At 36.3% G+C, this 27,457-nt stretch overlaps 1 protein-coding gene across 1 annotated transcript in view; it reads right to left on the bottom strand.

Moving 5' to 3' along the window:
• FBN2 (fibrillin 2) overlaps positions 1–27,457 on the bottom strand; it is a 269,378-nt gene that overhangs the window by 161,297 nt on the left and 80,624 nt on the right. Inside the window, exon 7 of the mRNA XM_037028439.1 lies at positions 13,888–14,013. Within this exon, the coding sequence (XP_036884334.1) occupies positions 13,888–14,013 (126 nt within the window). The remainder of the gene's footprint in view (positions 1–13,887; positions 14,014–27,457) is intronic.

Raw genomic sequence — 27,457 nt, 5'->3', positions numbered from 1 at the left:
CCTACCAGTCTGGATGAATGTGTCTACTTTAACTCCTTGGTTGTCAGACTTCCATACAATTCAGTTTCCCATCAGTACTGGTTGTTTTTTTTTGTTTCTAAATTGTTGTTGTCCTTATCTTGGTTGTGTGAGGAGGCACAATGTGTCTACCTGTGCCTCCATCTTGGCCAGAACTCTCCAAAGCTTACATTAAAAAAAAACCACACTAACTAACCTAATATCCATATGATGACAGTAAAAAAAACACCCTAATACCATAACCAAGTTTTTTAAAAATTTATTTGTTTAACCCTTAATGTTGCATTCTGGAAATAAATGCTACTAAAAATAGTTGTCTTTTGAAAAGAAGATAAACAGGTATTTGTAGAAACAATTTACCTGACTTTGGCCAATGGAGCAGGTGACTATAGTTAAATTTTTCAAAATCGCCCCTGTTATCCTTAAAATAGAATTAATTGTACTAAAATCTAGCAAAGACAAAGTACAGATGAGAAACACAAAGTATAGATGAAAGGGCTACATTAAGAAAAAGATCCCTAGCTTGGGACTAAGAAAGAAAGATAATTCAAGCATTTCACAATTTTGCTTATTAATATCTTCACTAAATGGAAGCATCTAAAATGAAATTTCATGGTCTTTCATACATTTTTCAATGCCTGGTATTTAATGAAGTATATACAACATAAGTAAGTGACAACACTTGCAAGCCATGCAGTCTTGGATCGAGGTATTATACTTCAAGTTCTATTACATTTTTACTTGACTACAGCAGGATATTTCTTTAGAGTAGACTAATTTCCTTCAGGCACTGAGCCATGGTAATTTGTGAAATAGCTTCTCTCTCTCTCTGTCTCAATAGAAGCTAAAGATATACGTCAGGAATATTATAAAACTAGCATTTTATTTTGTTTATTTTGGTCAGTATTATACTTTTCCATTCCCACTATGAAACAGAAATTATTTAGCAAGTAAAATGAAAAAATCAGGAGGTATATTTTAGTTTATATCTTTTTTCCCCAATGGCAAAGTTCAAAAACACTTATCTGACCCTTTCATTCCAGGGTAGAATAGATTTTTCTATCATTAACACACACCTAATTTTATGTTTCTGAGAAAGGTGTTTTGGAGACTCAGTTTCTCCAGTGATCTTCAGTAGAAACTGAAGTGCAAAAATAATGGAAATTACTTTACCATGCGTTTTTCATTTTTTAAAAAGGATTTAAATACACAATTGCACTAGGGAAACAACACTGGTCCCCACTATTTGGGAAATTTTCTCCAAGTCCTCTGAAATGCAATTTCCTGGCCATTGTGTTACACTAAATAAATCAAGTGCTCTGGGTCTAGAAGGTCCATTTCTGTAATTTGGGTGGAACTGGGTTTGGGGGAGTAAAGCCAGGGTGAGACCAGACTGAAATTAATGGATCATCTAAAACCCCAGTTCCACGTTCCCTTATCATGATGATGGATTTGGGACCATTGCACTGTTTGTGAACACTTTCATCAGACTAAGCAAATATATAAACTAGTAGGTCAATTTTCTTTTTTTTTAAGATGAAAAAAGCTTATTTATAGGGTACTATACTAAAAGTCATAATAAATATGTTATATTAGGACACCTTCACCATTAATTTTTAAAGAACTCAAATCATTTATTGAATCATTTATTGAATAACATCAATTAATTTGTCTGTGCTATCCCTGCCTTCTTTAACAAACACCTAAATTGCAAAATGCTCTCTTTATCTTATATAATACTCATAAAAACAATGTGTAGAAAATACCATTATTTTTTCCACTGTGAAGATGAAGGTGTTGATTTGCTAAAGATCAGGCAGTTCCTGCAGGTGCAGCTGACGCACAGACCCTGACATCTGGGCCTCAGAGTTTGGGTTACTGGCCACTATGCTCTCTTTGCTCTGCATTTATTTTTTGAGTTATACTTAGAACATAAACTGTCATTTCTCTCAGCAGTTTTCCTTGTTATTGGAATAAAAACATTAGAAAATAAATGTTAAAAAAAGTTGAAATGGGATGTGAATATTCCTAATTTTGTTTCACAACCTAAGTGACATGCTAAAGAAGATTTTTTTCTTTAGGAATATGTCTTTTTCACAGACTTCATGTTTGTAATGATGTTACCCACTATGCCTCAAATAAAGAACTCTTTCTCCCCGTGGTGGTCATGAAAAAGTGTGTGTGCAGCTTTCCATGTAAGCCATTTGTTTGGGTTGAAGTTCAGGCAGTGATGTCACTTGGGTGACTCCACATGAAATATTGCTGTTAGTTGACTAAGATGTCGAGGTAGTGCCCAAGACACTTAACGTGCATGTTTGAATAGTGGAAGTCATTTGTGGGAAGAAACTAAGAGTTTAAATTGGCAACTTCTGATAAATATACCAGAAAGTGTTATGTGCTAATTCTGCCTCAAATGTCAGCTGTTCAGCGGCCTCTATGGACATCCTATCACTCTGCCTGGCTGGTCCCATTTTCTAGGATGTGACCTTTCCATTCATGAGACACATGGGGGGTTTCTAAAACCCAAGCCTGAAAATCCCACTGCCAGCCTGGAATATGGCCAGTATCCCATTTCCAGTGGTTTTTAAAAAGCATAAATGGTTCATATTTCCACTTAGATTTTAATTCTTAATACATATGCTCCAAATTTCTAAGCTACTCAATGTTCTGCCTCCAAACATAAATGAATCATAAAAGAAAATTCCTAAGATCAAAGGACCTTTATTATTAATTCATCTGATTACAAGTAATTGTCTCTTTAATATGGAGGGAGAGAAGGAAAGAGGAGGGAGAGAAGGAAAGAGGAGGGAGAGAATGAGAGACAGACACATCTTGCTAGATGTCATTTTTGTTTAGCATACATAGGAAAGCATGTAATTTGGGTGGAACATGTAATCAAAGCAAGTTAAGACAGGCTTTGATTCTCAAAGCTATTAGTGCCATTTAAAAAAATTTATAACATACAAGGTGTCAATTACACCTCGATGGAGAAAAAAGACAAAATAAGCTGGAAGAGAGAGAGCCTAGGGAAAAGGAGGGGAAAAATATGGCAAACATAACCCATTCTCTCACTCACATATTTATTCAACAAGTACTTATACTCAGGTATTGAAGGGCTGTAAAAGGCACTTGGAAATCAGATTATAAGAAGTTGCTTGGGGAGTAGGAGTTATAACCAGGAGTTGAAGACAATTTGGTTCTGGGTCCCAAGGCATCACAAGGAAATGACAAAAAGTTCCCACTATTGTCCCTCTGTTAAGAAAGATTTATAATTTTGCTCTTGGGGGACAGAGTATGGGGAATTAGGAGGAGGAAAGGTTAGATTAGCACTTGCAATATCTTTGTTTTTCCTGCATGATTTCTTGGTCTGTATTATGAGCCCAAAGCCTAATAGAAGGGCCCTAAAGGGTAATCTAGAAGATCGAGTTAGCTCTCCAAGCCAGAGAAATGCAAGACAATATGAAACGTGATAATATCCAAATAATAGGAATACCAGAAGGAGAAGAAGAACAAGGGATAGAAAACCTACTTGAAAGAGTAATAACAGAAAATTTTCCTAAGTTGAGGAGAGATAAAGTCACATGAATACAGGAATCACAGAGAGTCCCAAGCAGGTGGAACCCAAACAGGCCTAGTGCAAGACACATCACTATTAAAATGGCAAAACTCCAAGACAAAGAGAGAATCCTAAAGGCAGGAAGGGAGAAAAAGGAAGTAACATACAAGGGGGTCCCAATAAGGTTGACTACTGACTTCTCAATGGAAATATTCCAAGCAAGAAGAGAGTGGCAAGAAATATTCCAAGTAATGAGAAACAGAGGCCTACAACCAAGGCTACTTTACCCAGCAAGGCTCTCAATCAAGATAGAAGGCCAAATAAAGAGCTTCCAAGACAAAAGAAGTCTAAAAGAATACGCCTCCACAAAACCAGCTCTACAGGAATTACTAAAAGGGCTGCTTTAAGGAAAGAAAGGAAAAGAGAGAGACAGAGAGGAACAAAGGTACATAAATGGCAACGAATAAGTACCTATCAATAATAACCTTAAATGTAAATGGATTAAACGCACCAATTAAAAGACATAGAATAGCTGAATGGATAAGAAAGCATGACCCACACATGTGATGCCTACAAGAGACCTACCTCAGGTCAAAAGACCATCACAGAATAAAAATGAAAGGATGGAAACAAACTTTCCAAGCAAATGGACAAGAAAAAAAAGCCAGGGTAGCAATTCTAATATCAGACAAAACAGACTTCAAAAAAAAGGGACATAAAGAGAGACCCAGAAGGTCACTTCATAATACTCAAGGGAAGAATCCACCAAGAAGACATTAACATCAAAAATATATATGCACCCAACATAGGAGCACCCAAATATATAAAGAAAATCCTAGAGGACCTCAAGAAAGATACTGACAGCAACACAATTATAGTGGGGGATTTTAACACCCCACTATCTATAATGGACAAATCTTCCAAACAAAATATCAACAAGGATATTGCAGCATTAAATGACACCCTAGATAAAATGGACCTAACTGATATATATAGAGCCCTCCATCCCAAAGAAGCTAAATACACATTCTTTTCAAATGCACATGGAACATTTTCAAAGATAGACCACATGATAGGACACAAAATGAGCCTCAACAAATTCAGGAAAATAGAAATCATACCAAGCATTTTTTCTGATCACAAGGGACTGAAATTGGAAACCAACCTCACAGGAAAAAAACCCAAAACACCCAAAAGCATGGAGACTGAATGGTATGCTATTAAACAATGAATGGGTCAAGATTGAAATTAGGGAAGAAATAAAAAAGCTTCTGGAAACAAATGAAAATGAACTCACAGCAACCCAAAACTTATGGGACATGATGAAGGTAGTCCTGAGAGGGAAGTTCATAGCAATACAGGCTTACCTAAAGAAAATAGAAACATTTCAAACAAACAACCTAACCTGACGCCTGCAAGAACTCAAGGAACAACAACAAACACAGCCCAGAGCAAGAATAAGGAACAAAATAACCAAGATCAGAGCAGAATTAAATGGCATAGACACTAAAAGCACAATTCTAAGGATCAATGAATCCAGGAGTTGGTTTTTTGAAAAGATAAACAAAATAGACAAACCTTTAACCAGGCTCATCAAGAAAAGAAGAGAGAGGACCCCAATACACACAATCAGAAATGAAAGAGGAGAGATTACAACTGATACCACAGAAACAGAAAGGATTGTAAGAAATTACTATGCAGAACTGTATGCCAAGAAATTTGAAAACCTAGGTGAAATGGACAAATTTCTAGAAATATAATTTTCCTAAACTCAATGAAAAAGAAGCAGAAAACCTGAACAGGCCAATAACAGCAAATGAAATTGAAGAAGTAATAAAAAAAACTCCCATCACACAAAAGCCCTGGACCAGATGGTTTCACAAAAGAATTCTACAAAACTTTTAAGGAAGAGCTAACCCCTATTCTTCACAGACTATTCCAAAAAATCCAAAAGGAGGGAAAACTCCCCAACTCTTTTTATGAAGCCAGCATCATCCTAATTCCAAAGCCAGATAGAGACACAACAAAGAAAAAAAACTTCAGGCCAATATCACTGATGAACATAGATGCTAAAATCCTCAATAAAATAATAGCAAATCACATCCAACAATACATCAAAAAGATCATACACCACGACCAAGTGGGATTCATCCCAGGGATGCAAGGATGGTTCAATATTCATAAATCAGTAAATGTAATACATCACATAAACAAAAGCAAACACAAAAACCACATGATCATATCAATAGATGTGGAAAAAGCTTTTGATAAGGTACAGCACCCACTTATGATAAAGATACTCAGAAAAATGGGAATAGAGGGAACATTCCTCAATTTAATGAAAGCCATATATGAAAGACCTACAGCCAACATCATACTCAATGGGCAAAAACTAAAAGCTTTTCCACTAAGATCAGGAACAAGACTTCTATTTAATATAGTATTATAAGTTCTAGCCACAGCAATCAGACAAGAAAAGGAAATAAATGGCATCCAAATTGGAAAGGAGGAAACAAAACTGGCATTGTTTGCAGATGACATGATAGTGTACATGGAAAATCCTATAGCCTCTACCAAAAAACTGCTCGAACTAATAAATGAATTTGGCAAAACAGTGAGATACAAAGTCAATATCCAGAAATCAAAGGCATTTTTGTATACCAACAATGAAGCAGCAGACACAGAAATCAAGAAAAATATCCCATTCGATATAGCAAAAACCAAAATAAAATATCTGGGAATAAACCTAACCAAGGTGGTAAAATACCTGTATGCAGAAAACTACACAACACTGAAGAAAGAAATCAAGGAAGACACAAACAAATGGAAACATATACTGTGTTCATGGGTGGGAAGAATTAACATCATCAAAATGTGCATACTACCCAAAGCAATTTACAGATTCAATGCAATACCTATTAAAGTTCCAATGGCATATTTCACAGACATAGAACAAACACTTCAAAAATTTATATGGAACCATAAAAGACCCCGAATACCAGCTGCAATTTTGAGAAAGAAGAACAAAGTAGGAGGGATCACAATACCTGATATCAAACTGTATTACAAGGCCACTGTAATCAAAACAGCCTGGTACTAGCATAAAAACAGGCACATAGACCAATGGAACTGAATAGAGAGCCCAGAAATAAATTCAACTCTCTACAGTCAATTAATATTCGACAAAGGGGGCAATAACATAAAATGGAGTAAACACAGCCTTTTCAACAAATGGTGTTAGGAGAACTGAACAGCTACATGCAAAAAAATGAAACTCGAGCACCAGCTTACACCATACACCAAAATAAATTCAAGGTGGATAAAAGACTTAAATATAAGCCGTGAAAACATTAAAGCCCTAGAGGAGAACATTGGCAGGAAAATCTCAGATATTCCATGCAGCAAGATTTTTTACTGATACGTCCCCTGGAGCAAGGGGTATAAAGGAAAGAATAAACAAATGGGATCTCATCAAAATTAAAAGCTTCTGCATGGCTAAGGAAAACAGTATCAAGATAAAAAGAGAAGCAACAGTTTGGGAAAACATATTTGCCAATGATACCTCAGACAAAGGTTTAATCTCCAAAATATACAAAGAACTCACTCGACTCCACTCAAAGAAGACAAGCAACCCGATTAAAAAATGGGCAAAGGATTTGAACAGACATTTCTCCAAGGAGGACATACAGAGGATCCAGAGACACATGAAAAGATGCTCAATATCACTAGCTATCAAAGAGATGCAAATTAAAACCACAACGAGATGCCACTTTACACCAGTCAGAATGGCTATCATAAACAAAGAAACAAACAAGTGCTGGAGAGGTTGTGGGGAAAAGGGGACCCTAGTTCACTGTTGGTGGGATTGCAGACTGGTACAACCACTATGGAAAACAGTATGGAATTTTCTAAGAAAACTAAAAATGGACGTGCCTTTTGACCCAGCAGTTCCACTATTAGGAGTATATCCTAAGAACCCTGAAACACCAATCCAAAAGAACCTATGCACCCCGAAGTTCATAGCAGCACAATTTACAATAGCCAAGAGTTGGAAGCAACCTAGATGCCCATTGGTAAATGACTGGATCAAAAAGCTATGGTAGATTTACACAATGGAATTCTATGCCACAGAAAGAAAGAAGGAGCTCCTATCTTTTGCAACAGCATGGATGAAGCTGGAAAGCATTATGCTAAGTGAAATAAGTCAGGCGGTGAGGGACAAACACCGTATGATAACACCTTTAACTAGAACATAGTCAACAAAAGCAAAAAAAGCAAACAATTTAAGCAGAGACACTGAAATTGAGAATAATCTAACAATAACTACAGGCAAGTGGGGAAGGGACAATGTGGGGGAGGGTTTTCAGGAACTACTGTAAAGGACACATGGACAAAACCAAGGGGGAGGGTGGAAGCAAGGGAGAAAGGTAGGTTTGGCTGGGGTGGGGTGGGGGGAATGGAGAGAAGTGTAATTGAACAACAATAAAATAATTTCAAAAAATAAAATAAAATGATTTCTTTAGACCTCATAGACTTGCTTCTATGAATAAAGATAGAATTAGTTCAGTTCCACTTATTTTTACTCTTGTTCTTCTAAGCCTTCAATTTCAATGCTGAATCATAGTGAATAAGTTGTTTTAGAACAGTGGTACAGAATAAATTTCCATTTAATGAACAGAAAATATAGCAAAAATCCATTGACTAAGTATCTAATACATCAGTCCTGAGAGGCAGTAGAACATATGTTAGAAAAGTTAAAGTTTTTCAAGAATCATTCCTTGTGGTCTACCTTCTCAAAAGGCTCCCTGGAAACCAGCTACATCTGAGTGCTTAAACTGGTCAGTCAGGTAGACTGCTGAGGGGGTAGATGCGGGCCGGAGTTGGTGACCTGTCAGGTTATGTGTCCACAGACACAAGGCTTGGCTCTTTGAGCCCCAATGACACAAAGAAAGGTTTTCCCATTCATGAAGGGTGAGGTGAAGAAACACGACTGGACGTCAAGTTCCCATATTTTCTTCAGGAGAAAAGCAATGCTTTTTTTCAATCATGCAAACTCCACCCCTGGTGCCAGAATCACTACACCGGGTGTAATTCTGACCTTGCTAGATCACCCAGAAGCAAAGAGAGAACCGTGCTCCCGTTGCTGCTGCTGTCTTCGTGAATTTCCCCCAAGAAATGTACTCTGTGGGCTGGGGTGTGTGCTGCCAGGCTCCACACCCTTGTTTGCTCAACTCTTAGTTGAACAAACTCACTAAGAGTAGAAGTTCTGGAATGAATCTCACAGGTTGGAATCCTGACTCTAGGTTTCCTACCCACATAAAACCTCAAGAAAGCTACTTAGCCTCTCTGTGCCTCCGTTTCTTCATCTGTAAATTGGGTTAATGTTAGTAAACAACCTCACAGCACTGTGTGATGCTTAAATAAGAAAATCCACCTAAGGCAGTTTAACCATCATCTAAAATATATTAAGTGCTACATAAATATTAGCTTTTATGAAGATGTTATTTTGGTACATATAATTTGCTGGCAGAATCAGACAAGAAAAACAAAATACATTGTAAAAAGTGCCATTATGAAGGAATAACTTATTTTCTATGGGAGCTGGGAGTAGGTTTGGGTTTAGTAGACTGGGCTTTCTTAATTAAGAAAGAGGTAATTTATATTTTAACTTTGATGTTGTAAATTTCTTTTAAAAAGAACTTAAAAGATGATAGTTTTGTGGTTTTTATATTGATGACCTAAAAAGTTTTATCTCTTTCCAATATTTGAAATGCCATTTGAATCTTAAATGTCAATCTTAATATATAGTTTCCCTTTGGGACATAGTCAATAAATCTATTTATCATTTATTTTAAAGTTAATACATTTTTGGTAATATGAGATAAAGCAAGTAATTTTCAGTTGAGAACAGACGTTTATTTTCCATGGTTTATCAAAGCAGAGTTGGAACAGCAGCTATCAGTACTGTGCCAACATGTTCTGTGAGTTTCATGAGCATAAACAAATTTATTTGTTGTTACAATTCTCAAACAACTAAATGCTGTGGTAATGGAACAAAGCTGAAGACTCTTCAGAATAAACTGCAAACAACTATTTGACCTATAAAGAGCCATTGAAGGGAAACTTTCCAATACAGTGATGTTATTTTCCTGCCTTCCATTTAAGCCAGGAAAGAATAACTAGCTGAAGGAATGTTAAAGAAGGTATAGTCCGGAGCAGGGGGCAGGTCATGCAAGGACATCTGGCATCTACTTGTGTTTAATCCAAGTGGACTAAAATTCAAAATAACATTTCATTATAAAAAAAAGGAAAAATTCTGGAACGTCTTCTGATATACCATTTCATATTCTATTAACATGTTCTGCTTGCCTTCTTCATTTAAATTAAACAAATATTTAGATGAATGAATCTTTGAATAGAGCAAGTAACTGAAACAACCTTCTCTTTGCATGTGAAGAAATAGTTTACTCCACCAAGGAATCATTTTGCAGACTGTATGACAGAAATAGGAAAAGCTTTCATAGCCAACCTGGCCCAGGAGAAATAAGACACAGCCTCAGTAGGCATAAGAGATTTTATTAAATCTGGGACCCTAAGTGGGTAAGAAGGAAAATAATTCATTTTCCTTTAGGCTCTCTGAGAGAGAGAGAAAGAGAGATTCCTTTTTGCTTTGAGCTCAGTTACAGCTTGGACAGCAGTCTATATCTGAGCATGAATGAAAAGAATCCCATATGAGAATCCACCGGCCAACGATATAAAACAAAACAAGCCTCACTGATAGATATTGAGTCATACGTTTCAAACACTAAATTGGGAGATGAATGTCATATCACCATTTTTCATTTTAACAGTATAAACTATATATGTTCAAACCTAAATTTTCAGCAGAACAAGCTTTTTAGGGTAAGATTTTAATCACGAAGACATCCCAATGAATAAGCAGGAGACAATTCTTTCTTTCATCCTGAGAACAAAGAAACTGCCTCACACCTCAGAAGTATTACCTGCAGGTAAAGGAAGAGGGACAATGATACAAAGGTCTAAAAATGCCAAATTGCATTTAATGTTTATGTTCTTGGTCTTTGAATGGCAACCAGAGCAAAATAAAATTATGAAGAAAAAGAAAAAAAAATGTCAGATGAAGAGCAAATTCCTACAATGAAGATCACTGGCCTCTTAGCAAATGCAATTTTAACTCTGGCCACAAGTTTTACCTTCTTCCTGGACATTCAACCCAAGTCAAATAAATTAATTTATTATGCACACCACTTTCAATTAACCAACACATATTTATTTTGGAGCCTTCAAAATATCATGAACACTTCCAGGCTCTGGGATACAGTAAATAATATCATAAGGTTTTGTCCTCAGGGATCTTAGTCAAGTGTTGGAGTGAGATGGTCAATAAACAAACACAAAAATATCATGACACAATATTTAAAAGTTAATGAGCAAACTTTACAGTTTCTTATTAATGCTAAACCATTCTCTCAGTCGCTCAGGTCCAAGACACTGGAGTGACCTTTCTTATTTCTGAACAGACTTAGTAAATTAAAGACAGAAAAAAATTCTTTAGAGAATTCTATTGCCATATAAACAGAAATATAGGTGTTCTCCTAGAAATAGGAAGAGCATTGTTTTAAAATAAATCTTCCAAAGCTACTTTATTTTATGTTCACACTGCAATCCACATAAAAAAAAACTAACATATCTTACCTTTGACAGTCAAAAGTTATTGGCATGGTTGTATTTTCACTTGGAGCGAACACTAAATTTAGGTAAATACTTTTACATTGACACTACATACACTATCCATAAACTGACTAAAATTTAAAACCTGTCACTGAGTGAAGCAGTAATCTGTCTTTCCAGATACATTATGCTACCAATTACATTAAATAATTTTACATAAGGAAATGCCACTTTATCTTTTACGTAGAACAATATTAATTACCCAAAGAAAATTAGTAACAGCTGCTCTTAAGACATATTCAAATAAGTATGACTTACACATAAAGTAAAGGTTTCATAAAACCTTAAGTTTTTAAATTCTAATTACCAATGCTTCCAACTCTGCCATTCCCCACCAATCCTGAATATTAAATCACATAATTTTTTCTGGGCAGTGGTTAAATGGATTTGGCTGCTTGGGCAGAACTAAGAAAAGAGATCACTGGACTCCGGGCTCTGGGTGGTGCCTACTTACATCAATATCCGCTTTCCTAAAGAACACAGGGGAGTGTGAACAAAGACTTGCACTGTCTTTCTCTAAACTCAGTCTTGGCTCCGTATGTTGTTTGGATGCAATTTGATTTAGAAAAGGCTCATTCTACTTTCAACTAAGGAGAAATATACATTGTTTGATGATTAATGGAAATGTCACAACGATTTAAATGAGTCAGTGTCCATGCCTCCTTACCTATAATCAGACACTATCTTTGTGCCTAAGTCCACCACCCCTGAATCTAGTTTGGATATGGTTCCAGAAGTACAAAGTGAAGGGGGTGACAAAAGGCTGAGTGATAGAATCAACCCCAAAATGTCAGGGAAAAAACCCCAGAAGTAAGTAACAAAGATATAGCAGCAGCATCACCCAGACGTTCTACAGATCCCTAACTCCCTGGTCCAGTTCCTGCGCTAACTCAGAAAAATTTCCCATCTTCCAAGTCTTTTTCCTAACCTTTCCAGTACAGGCAGACTCTGATGACCAACATTGTACTTAAGTATCATAAACTACTTGAACACTCTTGCTATCAGTTACGGAGAGAATTTATTTGGTCTTTAAAATAATTAAGCACATTTTATTACCTTCTCTTTTGGGTGAGCATGAAATTATGTTTAATAATATAAATAAAACTATGAAGATTATTTTGGAGCTGTCTATACACAAATTGAGGTAAATAGAAAACAAGGGATGATGCATGTTCCACAGGCTCATGGGATTATGACTTCTGGCATTAAAACAGTAGCACGCACACCCACTCTGTCTTTTGTCTAATGAAATAGTTCATATTCCTCTTTGCGCTCTATAATTAAACCATAGATTTTACCTTTTCCTATTTTTCTTCTACACAAAGAAACACAACTTTTTATAACCAAGCACCAAAAAATAAACAGAAATACTGCCATTTGAAAAGAAAAAGAACAAAAGAATTATATATACCAGAAGATGATTTTAGTTATTGAAGGTAACTACACAATCTAAATGATTTAAAGAATCTAAATGAATTTGTGACCACTTTTTCACAGGAAGTAATTATAATATATGTTTGGTGCTTTTAATCTACCAAGCTCAGAAACAGCTTCCAGTTACAATCATAGTAGGTGTATGAAATAAACTCAGACTTACTGAATTTCCCACATACATTTTTTTCCACCTCAGTTAAACTAGATCAGCAAAAACAAATTTCTAGAATAAATCTTTTTAAACTTTGAGGAGATGGGAACACTTACATCACACAAAAAATGATGAACAGCTATTTATGAAGATAATACTGTGTTATCTTTAGAATACTACCTTGGTTTAAATACATTGATTTAGGTGATATAATAATTAAAAAGATAAACATTATACTTCAATATTAATAGAATTGTAACAGTTATTCTAAACATCCATGTTCATTTAATCTAGACACACTTAAAAGCTTCTTGAATTTTATAATGATGAAGTTTTGGGTCACAAAGAGAACATGTTAATTTATTTGAGAAATGCTAATTTACATTTCAATATTATAATACAAAACTCATATTCTAGAACATTATTTTTAAAATATTTTTGAGTAAGCTATTCTTTCACAGAACACCTGTTGTGGTAATTTTCAGATCCTTCCTGAGCCAACTGTGCTTTTTTTCAACTTGATAGCCAGACAATAATATTCAATATAAAAAATGAAAATATTTATTTTATAATATATGATGGGTGCCAACTTCTAATGAATAATTTTACGCAGGACACTGTATTTCACTTGAATTTCTCTTTATCCAATTTTAATCTTTTATATATTCTTGTAAGGGAAAGAGCAAATTAGTTCATTAAGGAAATACAATAAATAACTGGATTAGTCCCATTCTCATTAAAAAATAAAAACAGATACTAAACCAGATGCAAAATGTTCAATGGCTCTTCCCAAATCAAACCCGCTGAATGTACAAACCAATACAAAACTACTCTGAAGTTATGACTTCACTTTCCTATCAGATGAAAGGATTATAATTTCAGTTAAATTCTTCAAAATTCAGATGAAAACATGCTTTCCTTGGATTCAGAGTCATCAGTGAGATGTGTAAATACATGCAACAGCAGAGACACTTACCTTCACATTTCTGCGTCGTTTCACTCTGCTTGTGACCAGCAGGGCACTTGCATTCAAATGAGCCCACTGTGTTGATGCAGTTTCCTCCCTGACACACCCCGGGAATGGCCTGGCATTCATCGACATCTGTGAGAAGAAGGCATTTTAAAGATAAATAGCACCCAGTCAGGGCTCCACCCAGCTTTAGCAGAATACACATTATTTTCAACAGCACATGGAATATTTACCAAGACAGACTATATTCTGAGGCCATGTAAAAACATTCAACATAAAAGGATTAAAATCATCTAAACTATGTTCTCCAAACACAACGGAGTTAAACTAGAAATTAATAATAGAAAACATCTGGGATATGCCCAAATATTTGGAATTTAAACAATATACTTTGAAATGATCCATGAGTCAAAAAAGAAATCACATGAAAAATTAGAACACACTTTGAATTAAGTGAAAATGAGAGCACAAGGTATCAAAATTTATGGGATGCAGGTAAAGCGGTATGTGGAGGTGCATATGTAGCATTAAAATGTTTATTTTACAAAAAGAGAAAGATCTAAAATTGGTGATCTAAGTTTTTATATTAAGAAATTTTAAAAAGAGCAAATTAAACCTAAAGTAAACAGAAGCAAAAAATAACAATGATGAAACAGAGCAGCTGTCAAACAACAAAAATAACAGCTACAAAACCAGCCTCTCTATAAATAAGTAAAAATGACAGATCTCTGCCAAGACTAATCAAGAAAAAGAAGACACAGGAAAATCATCCTAATCACTATCAGGAATAAGAGTAGGTGCATCACTACAAATTCTGTAGAGATTAAAAGGATCAAAGGAAACAGTATTAACAACAAGGTAGGACTTCGCCAAGATGGAGGTGTAGGTGGAAACACTGTGCCTTCTCCCACAACCAAGTTTGAATACAGCAAAGGTTTGGTGAACAAAGATGCAGCCAAAGAACAGAAAATTGAACTATGTGGAAGTCCCACAACAACCAACAGTTCAACCAGACCAGTAAGAGGGGCGGAGCCAGCAGCAAAGGAGGGATGGGCAAGAAAGATACCCCGACCCCAGGCACCCAGGCAGCCCCGCATCAGGCGGACCCACTGAGGGCACAGGGCAGCGGGCTGGCTGTGGTCCCACATTCAGATAAAATATTTATCTGCGCGCAGATAAACCAGCAGAGGAGTGAGCAGTGAGACGGACAACACAGGTCCCAGTGACGAACCCAGCAGAGGGGGGCTGGCTGCGGTCGCACATTCACACACAGTGGAATGGACCACGCAGGTCCCGGTGGCAGTGGGAGGCAGCAGAGGGGGCCGCCATTGCTTTCCTTTGACCCCACCCCCACATACAGTGTCACAACCCAGTGACTGAGTGGCCCAGCCCTGGTGAACACTCAAAGTATGAGGAGCTCTGCTCCTCATACTTAACAGGCATGAACAGTCCAAAATATGGCTCAAGAAAAACTCAAAGCCCCAGAGCCGATAACTCTAAGTGAAAAAGAAATAGTGAACCTCTCAGATGCACAGTTCAAAATACTGGTGATCAGGATACTCACAGAACTGGTTGATTTTAATCACAAATTAGAGGAACATACGAAGGCTAAACTAATTGAAATGAAGGGAAATACACAGAAAACCAATAGTGATGGAGAGGAAACTGGGACTCAAATCAAGGGGGTGGACCAGAAGGAAGAAAAAAATGATAAAACAGAAAAAAGTGAAGTTACAAGAATTCAAAAAAAATGAGGAGAGGCTTAGGACCCTCCAGGACATCTTGAAACATTCTAACATCCGAATTATAGGGGTACTAGAAGGGGAAAAGAAACAGCCACAAGTGGAAAACTTATTTGAACAAATAATAAAGGAGAACTTCCCCAATCTGGCAAAGGAAATAGACTTCCAGGAAATCCAGGAAGCTCAGAGAGTTCCAAAGAAGTTGGACCCAAGAAGGAACACACCAAGGGCACATCATAATTACACTAGCCAAGATTAAAATGAAGGAGAGAATCCTAGAAGCAGCAAGAGATAAGGGGACAGTCACCTACAAAGGACTTCCCATCAGACTGTCAGCTGATTTCTCAAAAGAGACCTTACAGGCAAGAAGGGGCTGGAAAGTATTCCAAGTCATGAAATCCAAAGACCTACATCCAAGATTGCTCTATCCAGCAAAGCTTTCATTTAGAATGAAGGGCAGATAAAGTGCTTCTCAGATAAGATCAAATTCAAGGAGTTCATCATCACTAAATCCTTATTATATGAAGTGTTAAAAGGACTTATCTAAGAAAAAGAAGATAAAAATATGAACAGTGAAAGGACAGCAAACTCACAGTTATTAACAACCACACCTAAAACAAAAGCAAACCAAGAGGTCAGCTAGATCAGGAATGGAACCACAGAAATGAAGAACACATGGAGGGTTAGCAACAGGGGAGTGGGAGGAGGAGAAGCGGGGAGAAGGTACAGAAAATAAGTAGCATAGATGGTAGGTAAAAAATAGATAGGGGGAGGGCAAGAATAGTATGGGAAATATAGAATCTAAAGAACTTGAGACACGTGGTCACAAACTAAAGGGGGGAAGTAGTAGGGGAGGGGGTGTGTAGGGTGGAGGGGAATGAAGGGGGGAATAGAACAACTATAATGGTATAATCAATAAATATATTTTAAAAATAGTATTAACAATTATATCACATTTATCAATTAGGACAAATGTACAAATTCCTTAAAAGACAGAAAAATTAAGACTCACGAATAAATATATAATATGAATAGATGTATGTCTATTAAAGTAATTGAACTCATATTTTAAGACCTGCACAAAGAAAACTTCAGGCCTACAGGGCTTTACTGCTGAACTCCTTCAAATATCGAAGAAGAAACAACGGCTATTGTATACAACCCCTTACAGAAAAGGGGGCACTGCTGTACTCATTTTACTGAGCTAACATCACTCTGACACCAAAGCCAGAAAAACACATTATGAGAAAAAAACAATAGAATAATCTCTTTTTGGAATAGGCACACAAAAATTCTTAGCAACTTTAGCAATATATAAAAAAGTTAATACATCATGACCAAGTGGGGTTGTCCCAGGAATTCAAGGTTATTTCAACACTGAAACATCAATGAATTTAATTCATTATAGTAACAGATTAATGAAAACATAATTATCTTGTAAATATGAAAAAAGCTAGTGACAGAATTCAAGACTCATTCATGATTTTTAAAATCTCAGGAAACAAGGGAAAAAGTGAAACTTCCTCAATTTCATAAGGAGAAGGTACAAAAACACTACGGCTAACATACTATCAGGGATTGGGAAGTGTCTTTTGATTTAGAATTTTTGAATCTGTCATTTCACATCCAGGTGAATGTGCCTTAATTTCTCCCCACGTAAAGGATAATAATCTCTAATTCACTGTACTGTCATGATAAACACTATATAAAATAAATATAATACATAAGTATATGCACATTTACATTATTCAAATTAGCAGGCTAACATATCACATTTATTAATATATATTTAATTACAAAATAGCATATACTCATTGTAATAAATGTTAATGATACAAAAAGTAGAAAATTAAAGAGATAACCACTGAAATAAGTTAGCTGTTCTCTCACTCTTACAAGTTCAGAGTGGTGGTTTGTTCAGCACAAGTTAAGATCTATGTGCTGTTCTGCATCTTGCTTTTTCTAGTTAAGGAAAGATTTTTGTGGATACATTTCGATGTCGGTATATACTGATTTACCCTATTATTTTTTGAAAAGCCCACAACTCTGGGCTTTTTAGTGTATGTTTAGTATAAACATACACTAAAAAGTTTATTATATGTTAGTGTGTAAAAGAAAATTCAAGCCTATGAAAGCTTAGCATCCTTACTATTTCTTCCTTGCTTTAGCTATTTGTCTATAAAACTGAGTACAACAGTCCAAAATATTTTTATACTAAAATTACAGTAGATGTCATGTTAAAAACTTTTTCATTGCATTTATTGGGGTGACATTGGTTAATAAAAGTGTATGGGTTTCAGGTGTACATCATCTGTATATTGTATTATGTATTCACAGCCCCAAGTCAACTATCTTCCCATCACCATTTATCCCTCCTATACCCTCTACCGGAGTAACCCTGAGTAGGTGACAACTGAAGCAATCAGGGTGGAACTTTTATGCAGGTGCCTTTCCTTGACTGGTACTAGCTGCTCACAGAAAATGCCTCCCAACACATCAGCCAGAGAGAGGGCTCTTATCATCCAGTTTTCCAATCATGTTGACTGAACACAATTACTATGATACACTGCTATACTACCATGTAAAAAGGGTCTTAACTGAAACCCATAACACAAGGCCAAAAAAAGTGACAAAATTTAATATAGATCTAAAAAATCAACCATAATCTAATCTTGGCAACTTTACATTGTTATTTTTATTTCATGTGCTCTCTCAGACCACAAAAACAGTCTTATTAAAGGATATCTGATCCAAACAAAAAGTAACTCAAATAAAATATATGACAAGAAGTTTATATACTGAACAGTTTAATTCAGAACATTCAAACCGCATTATTTTTAAAATGTACTACATTTCCACTCTCATTACAATGTGGTAAAAACATCCCTAGAAACCTCTTTTCCTGGCAGATAAATCAGAGAAAGAATATCATGGTATAAGCTGAAAAACGATGCCAAACCTATAAATCCCTTAATACTATTCATAAAATTTTTTGACTCTACATTGAGTAGATTCAGTAACTTTTCAAAGAAAAAAGCGAACCAACTTTACAGGGTTTATTTTGTAATTGCCTAAAAAGTATTTTCCTAGAAAAAAAAATAAAACCTTTATTTTTGAAGTATCTTAGACTACACAGCTATGCAGAATTTCTTTTAGATAGATCAAGTAAATCATTAAAAAAAGAAATTTTAAAGCAATCTTGTAGAAATGATCAACTTGACCTAGAGGCATATACAAGCACTTTCTATAAAACTAAAGAAAAGTAAGCCTCAGACCCTTAAACTATGTAAGAGTTCCTCCATCTTCAAAATGCTAACAATAAGCAACTACCAATGTCTGATTAGTTTTCCACTGCCCAGGTTACTATACAGCTGTGTTTCCATTTACCACTTCAATTTAGGCACAATGTTATTATTTCTTTACATGTTGAATCACTTCAAATTACATGTAAAAATTTTCTCGAATAAAATTTAATCTTTTAAAATGTAAACCTTATATAATCACTTCAGTCAGTGTCTATAAGGTTATAAATAATATAACAAAGCAATAATAATTCTAGTTCATGAACTCATTTATTCTCCAATTTCTCCAAATAAACTTGCTGTAAAAGACCAAACTAATTTTATTATATAAATTAGTTTTAGATGGTATATTATTCTTAGTTCACGCTAAAATATGAAAAACTTTTACAATGGTACACATATACAAAAAATGGTTCATTTGATTTATATCTGTGGGAACTAAGGGCCAGTTCCTATTACTATATATAATAGTGAATGGTTTTGAACCTTGCCTGTCACCAAATTAGATTCATTTTTAAAATGTTAAGTTCTTATATCGACACTCCAGATATTTCATACATAGTACTTGTATTTCTATAAAAATAAATGTCAGCCATATTGGTTCCACTTTTAAAATATAAATTCTTATTCCCATTCTCTATGGATATTTACACATGGTACTTGCTCTTCCATAAAAGGAATGCCAGTCTTTAAGCACAGCAATGAAAGGATAGATCTCTCTCATTTTGAAATATGAGAAATACAGGTTATCTTGGCAACCATTCAAATGGTGCGGTTCAGCCAGAACACCTATTCAAGTATTCACAGAATTCCAATGAATAAATGAGCATCCCAACAAGCAAATATGGGTAAGTTACTACCCGTGGGACTCTGCAGTGGTAATAAAAGGAAGAGAGCTTGGTTCTCTCTGAATCCTATCTCAACCAATGTCATTTATCTGTGCTGTCAAAGTCGGAAACCTAGGAGATAAACTCCACTTCTCTTGTCTCACTTATCTAACCTCATTCCATCAGTAACAAGTGCTTACTTCCCAAATATATCTCGAATCTTTCCTCGGCCTCTATTCTGGTCTCAACCTCCATCACATACTGCCGGTACTATTGCAGGACCCTTTCTTTAGTTAATACTCTACAGAGAAACGAAAGCAATTTCATTTAAATATAAATCAAATCAAGTACAGATTATTACCTCAGTAGTGTATAGCCATGGCCACACTGTTTTTTACTCTATGAGTTGCTCTACAGAAGCTTGAGAGGAGTTGGGATATTGATTTTTTTTAAAAACTTGCTTATTCTTCCTTATGCCACAGGATTCTCTTTACCTTTTCTTTTTATTGAAGTTTTGTCCCTTTTAACGTACAGATTGAAGCCTCTATCTATTTCAGGAAGATTTTCTACTTCATCTTTGAGTATTTTTTCAGTTCCTTTCTTCTTCTTTCTCTAGTCTGATTTAACTATGTACCAGCTTCTTTATAATCATTCTTTACTGTCATCTGACATTTATTGATTTCCTTAGGCTTAACCATTATCATTAATTCTTTTCATTTTTATGTATGTGTGCATTTATATATGTATATGAAGTCTGTCCAGAAGGTATCCAGCCATGTAATATGAAAAATAGTGACATTTACTGAAGAAGATTACAAGGCACAAAAAACAATACACATAGGACAATGCCTTAGTCCCCTTCAAAGTAGGCACCTTGGGGCTTCACACAGTTCTCCATCACCAGCAGCTGCCTCTTCGTATTTTTCTGAATCTTATTGATGATTTGAAATCTCCTCCCTTTCAAAGGTGATTTTTGTTTTGGGAAAAGCAAAGTCACAGGGCACCAAATCTGGGCTATAGTGGGGCTGAGTCACCTGGGTGATTTAATGTTTCATCAAAAAAATGCGCATGAGACGTGGTGCATGAGTGGGTGCATTGTTGTGATGAAGCTGCCAATCACCACCCACAGCTGAGCCTTCTGAATCATCCAACTCGTTTCCTTGGAGGAATGTTAAAGCTTAATGCAAATTTGGTGAAGATCCATGGGTCCCTTCACTCAATCATTTTGAATGCAATGGCCACACAATACACATGCTCACTCAACATCACCTACTACCTGCAATGACTAATACAGTGAGGGCGTCATTTTTCATACATGCACATTCCAGTCCACTCTTCTTGGCTGCCAGGTTACATTGATGTCACAAAAACCATTCTCATTATATTAACAATGGCTGGACTTTTTCCAGACAGACCTCATACCTGCTTTATTTGCCTTCCAGTAGGTAAAGATTTGAATCTTTTTTCAATTTCTTTCTTGAGTTGATAATATCAACTCATTTTTATGTCTGATTGTCTTTACTAAACTCATAACTCTCCTTTGACTTACTTTTTATAAAAGGACCATAATTGTTTTTCATTTCCTTGAGATAAGAGAGAAGTATATGAATTTGGTATTTACTTGGGAATTTTTCTTTAAACCATATTCATTGGCTTTTTCTTTATGCTCTTTTTTTTCCAGTGTTTTTTTTATGTAGGCCTTTCCTCTTTATTACTCTTTATATGGTGCCATTTCCTGCTGAAGCAACAAAGGGGAGAGCCAAGAGGAAATGGATTGGTTTGAGAACTTCTATAGGGAATACTAATTGAAAGGGTTTCTCAGCAAATTCCCACATTTCCCCCCCAAGTATAAATTTTCAACTTACCAATAGTGGCGTGGCTCCCACCTTCTCCTCTATCAGACTCTGACTCTTGGAGTTGCTCACTGGTGGCTCTTATGTCCTCTTTCACCGCCCCCCTTCCTTTACCTCAGTGAGTGTGTCAGCGAGTGGATACTAGACACAGCTTACCTCCAAAATTTCTCTTTCTTTCTACTATCCCTTCTTTACTCTAAGGGTCTGCAGTAGAGCTATCTCTTAGAGGGACAGTCTCTTCTTCTCCAATGGAAAATCCACAGCCTCTGAATAGCATTTCAGGAGGCTGATATTCAAAGTAAATGCTTAGAAGATTCTCCTTGTCCCAGTGACTTCCCAGCAACTGCATGTGTTCAGTACTGCTTTTAATGGGGGGTTGTAGAACTTTATCTTAGAATGCCTTGTTTCCTGTTATTCATTTCCTTGCTAGTTTTTGTCAAGTTAAAAGAAGGGGTATATTCTGCTATTTTAAATGAGAGTTTCTATAATCAAGTCTATTTCAAGTAAAATTTTTGTACTGTATTAGAACAGCCTGTATTCATACAATATGAATTAAAGTTGAACTTCATAATAATCTGGTTAACTTAGTCAATATAGGCAGCCAAGATAAATTTATCTTTTATAATTTATACTAATCAAATGAACCAAATCTCTTTTTCACTTAGTGCTATAGAGAAGGCCCATAAATAACTTTCTACTCGGGGCATCTTCCTCTCAGACTACAGCTGAGAAACTAGCCATGCCTACCTGGTTTCAGCTGAGATTTAATGCCTACATTTTTCATGTCTACGTGAAGGAATTCAATGTTTCTGTACACTAATCCCATTGGAAAAGAACACACACCAGCATTTGTTTTGTAGGGAGTACTTCAGAACCTGTACTGATATTTCTTTGTTTAAGCCCCTGGCCGGTGTCCTGGCTAGGGCCTGACTCAGGCTCTGTCTATGAGTTCCATGCCTCTCACGTTGTCTGGAACGGAGTGGAGGCTCATCACCAGCCTATTACTATTGTCCATGCTAAAGCAAAAGATGGAATTTAATGAGCAACTCTCTCCTGCCATTCTAATTTGAAAGCTCAATTCCTAAATCAAATAACCAATAATAATCATGAAACATACTTTTATTTTTAACATGCTTTTAACAATGTACATGCATAGTTCATTTGAAAATCTAAAAGAACCAAAGTCAAGTGCTAATCTTAAATAAAATACTTTCTAGTTAGAGTAGATTCATTTGACTGTAAAGATTAAAAGAGAAGAAATTACTTGTAAGAAAATAATATAACACAGGCATGTGACAAGTTATGACATTTTAAAATTTGTAAATATTCTTGGAAATGAACTTAATGCCAATTTTTATTTACTTTTTCAAAAAGATTATCTATTTATTTATTTTTAGAGTGAGAGGAAGGGAAAGAGAAAGAGAGGGAGAGGCCCACAACCCAGGCATGTGCCCTGACTGGGAATTGAACCGGCAACCCTTTGGTTTGCAGGCCTGCGCTCAATTTACTGAGCCATATCACCTAGGGCCTAATGCCAATTTTTAAAGCTTTAAGTCACTTATTTTATGACAGTTTAAATTTTAAGACCTATGTTAGTTAACTTTGGTCCTTTTACTGTATAATAAGACAGAAGAGGAGATTAAATGTGGACTCAATATGGAAGGAGTCAAGAATTGTTATGCCTGACCTTACAGCACTTAGCAGTCACTGGCATCACCTTCCTGACACTGCTTATTTTAGTCCAGAAAGTCATTATGGCAATAGTTACATTGATTACTTTTCTTGTACCTTAATTTTTGAAACATATCATCTTAGTTTTCTGTCAGCCCTCATTTTTTCAGTTATTCTGTTTATTACATGGTCCTGTTAAGAGGTCATTATCTCTTAAGTCACAGACAAGGTAATTTTCTATTTGCACCAGCTATGCGATAACATTATGTTCAGAACTTCAGAATGTCCTCCCTTCATTACTACGGACCATGTTTTAGAACCAATATTAAGGTATTTATGGTTATCATCTACACAGCTGAAGTTTATTTTTAACTCTATAAAATGTTCATTATTCTATTAAGAGATCACTATTACAAAGAAAAGAATGACATGCACATATGTTTTATTATGTTATTTTTTCATGCCCTATATCTTCCACATTAATTTGGCAGCAGTATTTGGGAGAGTCTAGGAATTTAAAGGGAAAAAAAATCACAGTAAGATGTAGCCTTAAAACAGTCTGACCGAGGATTAGTATTGAATTGAAAACTTTCTGACTATGCCACAATTTTGAAATAAAGCAGAACTCTTTGAACTTGCTTTTCCAGACATTTTAACCACGTTTCAAATTTCATTTTGCTCTGGTAGCTCTATTAATCCATTAAAGTCTTTTAGGCAAATGAAGCCCAAAACTTATCTTTGCTGCATAAACATAAATAAATAAGCCTTCAGACATTACTAATCCTGAAGAACATTCAGAAAGTTTGAGATCAGTCCATTTTTAATAACTGTGTTCAGAAAACTGCAGCTCTCTGACAAAATACCAAGGTAGAACAGCATAAGTGCTAATACAGAAGATGAGGAGAGTCAATAATCTGGGATGGTAGGTTAAAGTTAAGGGCATTTCTCAACCTGAAAAATCTCTATGAAAAATGATTTTGACTTTTTCTAAGATGGAGGCATAGGGGGAAACACTGTGCCTTCTCCCACAACCAAGTTTGAATACAACAAAAATTTAGTAAACAAGGATGCAGCCAAAGAAGAGAAAATTGAACTATATGGAAGTCCGACAACAACCAACAGTTCAACCAGACCAGTAAGAGGGGCGGAGCCAGCAGCAAAGGAGGGATGGGCAAGAAACGTACCCCGACCCCAGGTGCCCAGAGATCCAGGGGGGTAGCATCAGGCAGACCCAGTGAGGGCGCAGGGCAGCAGGCTGGCCATGGTCACACATTCACTCACAGATAAACCAGCAGGGGAGTGAGCAGTGAGACGGACCACACAGGCCCCAGTGGCAAACCCAGCAAGGACGCAAGGCAGCAGGCTGACCTCGGTCGCACATTTGTGGGCAGTGGGATGGATCATACGGGCCCCGGAGGCAGTGGCATCAGCAGTGGCGGGAGGCAGCAGAGGGGATAGCCATTGCTTTCCTTTGACCCCACCCCCACATACAGTGTCACAACCCAGTGACTGAGTGGCCCAGCCCTGGTGAACACCTAGGGCTCTGCTCCTCATACTTAACAGGCATGAACAGTCCAAAATATGGCTCAAGAAAAACTCAAAGCCCCAGAGCCGATAACTCTAAGTGAAAAAGAAATAGTGAACCTCTCAGATGCACAGTTCAAAATACTGGTGATCGGCATACTCACAGAACTGGTTGATTTTAGTCACAAATTAGAGGAACATATGAAGGCCAAACTAATTGAAATGAAGGGAAATACACAAAAAACCAATAGTGATGGAAAGGAAACTGGGCCTTGAATCAAGGGGGTGGACCAGAAGGAAGAAAAAAATGACCAAACAGAAAAAAGTGAAGTTACAAGAATTCAAAAAAATGAGGAGAGGTTTAGGAACCTCCAGGACATCTTGAAATGCTCCAACATCCGAATTATAGGGGTACCAGAAGGGGAAAAGAAACAGCCACGAGTGGAAAACTTATTTGAACAAATAATAAAGGAGAACTTCCCCAATCTGGCAAAGGAAATAGACTTCCAGGAAATCCAGGAAGCTCAGAGAGTTCCAAAGAAGTTAGATCTAAGGAGGAACACAGCAAGGCACATCATAATTACACTAGCCAAGATTAAAATGAAGGAGAGAATCCTAGAAGCAGCAAGAGATAAGGGGACAGTCACCTACAAAGGAGTTCCCATCAGACTGTCAGCTGATTTCTCAAAAGAGACCTTACAGGCAAGAAGGGGCTAGAAAGAAGTATTCCAAGTCATAAAATCCAAAGACCTACATCCAAGATTGCTCTATCCAGCAAAGCTTTCATTTAGAATGGAAGGGCAGATAAAGTGCTTCTCAGATAAGATCAAATTCAAGGAGTTCATCATCACCAAGCCCTTATTATATGAAATGTTAAAAGGACTTATCTAAGAAAAAGAAGATAAAAAATATGAATAGTGAAAGGACAGCAAACTCACAGTTATTAACAACCACATCTAAAACAAAAGCAAACCAAGAGGACAGCTAGATCGGGAACAGAACCACAGAAATGAAGAACACATGGAGGGTTAGCAACAGGGGAATGGGAGGAGGAGAGAGGGGGAGAAGGTACAGAGACTAAGTAGCATAGACGGTAGATAAAAAATAGATAGGGGGAGGGCAAGAATAGTATGGGAAATATAGAATCTAAAGAACTTGAGACAGATGGACATAAACTAAAGGGAGGGGAGAATGGTGGGGAAGGGGATGTGCCAGGTGGAGGGCAATGAATGGATGTGCCAGGTGGAGGGCAATGAATGAATGGAGGGGGGAATAGAACAACTGTAATGGATTAATCAATAAAATATATTTTTAAAAGTGATTTTGGAAGTATTTTAATGTTAATCCCATTTACTAATTCAAAAGACATTTACTGAGCATAGACTGTATGTGAGGCACTGTTCTAGATGACTCAGAGACATTAAGGAATAAAACAGATTTCTGATCCAGCAAATCTTACATTCTAGCTGGGGGAGAATAAAAACAATAATGATAATAAATAAGCAAGTATATCAGAAGGTGAAAAATGCTATAGAATAACAAAAAGTGTTAGTCTAGGAAATCCAGTCAGTATCAATCTAGTAAATCCATACAGTGCTTCATCTTTAATAGGAATCTATGTAAATTCAGTGGTGATCTATATACTAATCTAGGAAATCTGTGTATAGTGAATGCCATATAGTTTATAGTATAGCTTATCTTTATAGGAAAAATTGTTGTTTTATCAGGAACTATATATAATCAGACTGGTAAGAGTATCAAATTGAGGCTATACACAAGCTCCTAGAACTACAATTCTCACTTGAGTTTTAAGACACGGGACAGGCCTTTGTAATGCACCAGGTACGTGTGCTGAGTAGATAACATCTCTGCCTCTGACTCGGGTTGTTGACATCCATTTGAAAAACTTCAGATTAATTTTACATGTGATTTAATTATAACAAATACATCTAACTCCCCACATCTCAAATATGAATAACACTATTCTTTTGAATAATACAAAAGTGCTTTTCTATTTTCCTGTGATCTTACTGCTTTTTCAAAATAAATTTATTTTTATTGTTGTTTAACTACAGTTGTCTCCATTTTTACCCCATCATGCCCCTCCACCCCACCCATCCCTGCCTCCCACCCTCCACCCCCCCTTTGGCTTTGCCCATGTGTCCTTTATACATGCTCCTTGATGGCCCTTCCCCTATTATCCACGACAGATCCCAGAGAAGCCAGCAGGAGCCCTGGGGAGAGTTCTCTTACTGCCTTTTGAAAGTTCATTGCAAGAGCTCTGTTTCTAAGCTCTAAAAATAGGATTAATACACATGATTTCAGAAAAGTAGCCAAAAAAAGTGAGAATTGTAGTGGCTGAAAATTAAAGTACTTATCCAATAAATATGTAACAAGTTTTGGCTCCTTGGCTTGGAGTTTACTGTAGTAGTATCCTCAGGGCCCCAATCTAGCCCTGATACATAAGACATATATCACTATATATATATAAGGTTTCCTGCAGACACAAGTGTAACCAACTAGATTATAAGCTCTGAAATAACTATAATCATGGAAGAAGTTCAATTTTGTCTCTAAAGACACTATGAATAACAATATCGGGTGCCTCTCTTCTCCATGTTGCCTAGGCTTGGGTTCTCATATCTTGATTGAGATTA

This window comes from Sturnira hondurensis, unplaced genomic scaffold (assembly GCF_014824575.4).
Source record: "Sturnira hondurensis isolate 20B ecotype Veracruz unplaced genomic scaffold, ASM1482457v3 Scaffold0001509, whole genome shotgun sequence".
Classification (NCBI taxonomy): domain Eukaryota; kingdom Metazoa; phylum Chordata; class Mammalia; order Chiroptera; family Phyllostomidae; genus Sturnira; species Sturnira hondurensis.
The sequence above is the reverse complement of the archived record's forward strand: the minus strand, read 5'-3'. Positions and strand labels throughout refer to the sequence as shown.